The following is a 4,598-nucleotide window of genomic DNA, read 5'->3' on the forward strand; positions in this document are numbered from 1 at the left end:
TTTAGCTTTTGAATATTGATTTTGATATTTGCTTAAAATGATTAAGATTATTGGTGTTAATCTTGTTTGTATTTGCCTATTACTTGCTTAATTGCTCCTTAGTGTACGTTTAAGCTGCTATTTATCTCTTGCATTATGTTTCGCTCTTCTATCATAATTCGTTTGTAAGAATTGTTTTATTTTAAAGCACAACAATCATTCTATTTCACAATAAAAACCTAGCGTTTATATTTCTTGAGAGAATTGTACCCTAACTTACTGGGTTTCAATTCTTCTCGATGAATTTAGATCGCTATGTGCTTATTTTATTAAAACCGTACAATTTAAAAACGAAGCATCTAGGATTTCAGGATGTTGGATCCTACCTTACTGAATGTGACATTCTGTTATCCTGATTTTAAAATAAAGGCAATGTTTGATGTTTAGGAATTTCGAGAAATTGAACCCTAACTCACTGGATTTTGATTTCTCGTTAGACTTAAATGACCAAATGACCTTCTCAAAAGACACGGATTATAAAAATTAAAAAGACATGCTTAATTTTGATGATTGAATTGTCGCACCCTAACTCACTGAGTGTGGCAATTTATTCGAAATGAGTGCCTCTTATTATTCACCGCGGTTTATTCAAATTCAAGATAAAAGGATCACATTTTAAAATCTTTTCAAAATTTAGACATTAAGACATTAAACAATCGATTCGGTACCAATTTTGGGCGTTACGAGGGTGCTAACCCTTCCTCGTACGTAACTGACTCCCGGACCTATTTTCTTAAATCTCGCAGACCTAAAATTTAATTTTAATGGTGAACCGATCACACCTTAATAAAAGATCGGTGGCGACTCCCATTTCCTTATTTTTATTTTCAAAGCCGATCCCCATTTTTCAAATTTCAAAAAAATGGTTTCGACAATACCATTTAAGTATTTTTATTTTATTTTATAATATACAGGTAAAAAAGCCTTCCAAAGGCAGGTAAGGAAACTTTGATCAAAGTAGTTGTGCATTTATTTTTTAGAAATTATAAATATGAAAAAATAAAAATTCTAAAAATATATAACTTTAATTTTTTTCTTCAAAATTATAAATTTGAGGGTATAAGCAATTAAATTACCAATTCAAGTTTAGTATTTTTTCTTCTTATTTTACTTTGAAAGAATTTTAAATAAATTTGGTTTCAGATATATGTGTTATAACATGAAATTAATTGGTAATAAAATTTTAATTTGATATGTTTAAATATTTTAACTTAATTCAAATAATTTTACTTTATTCAATTCAATTCGATTCAAATCTTATTTTATTTTACTCAATTCAAAAATTTTTAAAATCAAACTAAAATAATAAATTAAGATTTATCAATTTAATTAACTCAAATTATTTTACTCGATTTAACCGAGTCAAGCATTTAGCGCTAAGTGTTTGTATTTTAGTGTGTATTGATAATTTCCGGCCATTACAAAGAGACCACATATGGCTTAATAAAGTGTGACAAACTACCAAAAAGCTAAGTCGGTGTAAGGATAGAAGCCATACCCTAAACAATTATCGCTGCCACAAATCTCAATGAAAATACTAGAATATTGGACATTGAGAACCGTGACATTAATGATGGAAATCAATTATACCCCAAAACATGCCGTAAAAATAAAATATTGTGAACTTTACAAAATTATATCAAACAATATTCATAAATGATTTATTTAAATACAAGTGAGCTCACAATTATTTTCCTTCTTATCCAACCAACAAAAATTAAATTATTTATACCTAAGATCCCATAGATGAAAAGAGGCCTTCAAAAAATCTGTCAAACATGACATAAATTTTTATTTTTATTTTGTGAAATTGTAACTCTAATCGAAGGAAAAACAAAAAACAAAATCACATATCATCATCCAAATGTACTTGGTGCGGGAGAAGTGGGATGCTCTGTTCATAACTAAAGAAATTAGTAGGATCAACCTCGGTTTTAATCTGCACTAATCTGTCGAAATTACCCATAAACCACTTCATCCCATTAAGTCTTGCTTCCGAATACGAGGCTTTTCCATGGGAGCTGCTTCCCAAATCAGCGTCTCTGTAGTTTAGAAATGCTTGCCTTGGGTTCTTTGACACAAAAGGAGTCATGAACTCGTGGAGTCTCCTTGTCAAATCTATGTAACGATTTGCTGCTTCAATCCCTGCTTCGTTCCAATTCGCCAGATATTGAATCTTCCATAGATTTCCAGCTCTATGTGGGAATGGAATTTCTTCTGCTGCAATTTCCGCCATTTTTCCACCATAAGGATTAAAGTACATTCTAGGCTTTTCCAGCTCCATCATTTTCTTCCAAAGCGACTCCAAACCAGCCTTCGGGATTGGTTCTCTCACATAATCTGATTTCCTCTTCAGATAATCCAATGTTTGAGGAGTTCGATCAAGCAACACTTGAATGTCTGTTTCGAGTGGAATGTTGGACCAAAATAGCACTGATTTAACCCAGCTTGTTTCAATGCAGTCAGATTTGGATAAACCCAACTTGGGGAACCTCTCCTTCATGATCGAAAGGAGGCTCTCTGAATCTCCAAGAAACAGGGAAACGAAGGAAGCCCTCAAAGTCTTTTCACCACTGCTTTTTACTACTACATCCAACATAAGTCTGATGAAGAGTTCTTGAGGCAGATTATATGCAACATGTTGCCATTGGTCTACAATGTCTGTAGCATCTTCTTCAAGAGTTCTGTCAACCTGAAACACTGTCACTGTCTCCGGGACGCGAACCAACTTGATTTTATAAGCAAGAACGACAGCAAAGCTCGCACCTCCACCTCCTCTAATGGCCCAAAAAAGATCTTCACCCATAGATTGTCTATCGAGGAGTCTACCATTAGCATCGATAATAAGAGCATCGAGAACGTTATCAGCAGACACACCATATTTTCTCATCATATTACCATAACCAGCTCCACTAATGTGACCACCAACGCCAACAGTGGGGCAAACACCAGCTGGGAACCCATGTGTTTTGCTCTTCTCCGCGATTCTATAAAAAACTTCGCCAAGAGTGGCTCCTGTTTGAACCCAAGCCGTCTCGGTTTCTATGTCGACATCTATGCATCGAAGATTGAACATGTCGAGGAGAAAGAAAGGAAGAGTAGATACATAAGATAAGCCCTCGTAATCATGGCCTCCACTTCGAATTTTCATCTGAACCCCATGGCTTTTACCGCAAGTAACGGCAGCTTGGATGTGGGATTCATGGAGTGCAGTGAGAATAAGGAAAGGCTTTGGTGTGGAGGACTCGTTGAATCGTAGGTTTCTAATGTAAGATTCCAAAACAGATGAAAAGGAGGAGGATTTAGGCGTATAGATTGCTGATGAAATGGGATGAGAAGGGTGAGAATGATCTAAAAGACATCGAACAAAACTTTCATTATCCTCTAAATGTAACGTTGCCCTCCATAGAATAGATAGAGCGGTGGAAATCATTGTAACAACAACCACCGCCTTCAATTTCCCCATACTAGCTTCGATCAATGTCTATCTTTGCTTAAGCAAAGATTGTATGAAATATTGAAAAGCTAGGCTTCATGTGCTTCATCAACATTCCGCAATATCTTATATATAAAAGGCCAGCTAGCTACCTTGGTGATTTTGCATGTTTATATTTAATTGAAAGGTAAACTACTTTTAAATTTATGTTTTGTTCATTCAACTTTAAAAAGTTACAAAATGATCATTGAACTATTTAAAAGTTTTCATTGAAGTCATTAGACTGTTAAAATTGTTGTTGTATGACCTTCTTTATTCATATTGCTTGCACCAATCAAAAGCTCTCGTTCCATTTCTCTTCTATAGTTCAGTTCTTTTTCATGAAACAACTTGAAATGTTACGAATTTAAGACTCAAAATTCAAACAACTTTTCTTCTCTGATCTTCGACATTGACCATCAGATTGATTTAGATCTAAGGCATGTTCTTTTACTAGTCAATGAGTATTGATTTACCATATTGATTTGTTGAATTATTACTTGAAACTCGCTAGTCGAACTTTAAAAAAAACTTAAATAACCCAATAATTTAACTAAAAACTTTTGAATAAAAACTTTCGAATATGTTAATAATAATTTTATAACTTTTAAAATTTAGTAACTAAAACATATATTTATTAATATTTAGATAACCCAAGTTATTGGCTTTTAATAGTTAAGTTTGATTGCAGAATCATAAAAAGGTTCGGTGGTTAAACCAATATAAAAAAAAAAAAAAGCCATTATTGTACCAAATAAAGTACCTATTTTATAAATAAAATAGGTTGATAAGATATTAGAGCCACAAATATTTGAATGGACAATAAGTGCTGAAAACCATTACTCAGACATGTGATACAAATGTGAAATGCAGGCCCAAATCATCGACTTCACTCCCAACTGTTTCTTTATCTCTCTTCCTCAATGTCCTTTCCTCTTTTTTAATATTTACATTTATTTTTTATCAAATCATTTAAAAATATATAAAAGTTAACCAACGTTAATTTTATTAACGCAGATGTGCTTATGGATAACACATCAATAATTAATTAAATTTTATAACATTTTTACATTTTTGAAAATAA

At 32.8% G+C, this 4,598-nt stretch overlaps 1 protein-coding gene across 1 annotated transcript; it reads right to left on the minus strand.

The window, feature by feature from the left end:
* Nucleotides 1-1,673: 1,673 nt before the first annotated feature.
* LOC105778019 (berberine bridge enzyme-like 8) lies at nt 1,674-3,599 on the minus strand. The gene has a single exon (XM_012601567.2). It carries the CDS (start codon nt 3,503-3,505, stop codon nt 1,886-1,888), a length of 1,620 nt encoding a protein of 539 aa, XP_012457021.1. The 5' UTR covers nt 3,506-3,599; the 3' UTR covers nt 1,674-1,885.
* Between the last annotated feature and the right edge of the window lie 999 nt (nt 3,600-4,598).

This window comes from Gossypium raimondii, chromosome 10 (genome assembly GCF_025698545.1).
Source record: "Gossypium raimondii isolate GPD5lz chromosome 10, ASM2569854v1, whole genome shotgun sequence".
NCBI classification, from domain to species: domain Eukaryota; kingdom Viridiplantae; phylum Streptophyta; class Magnoliopsida; order Malvales; family Malvaceae; genus Gossypium; species Gossypium raimondii.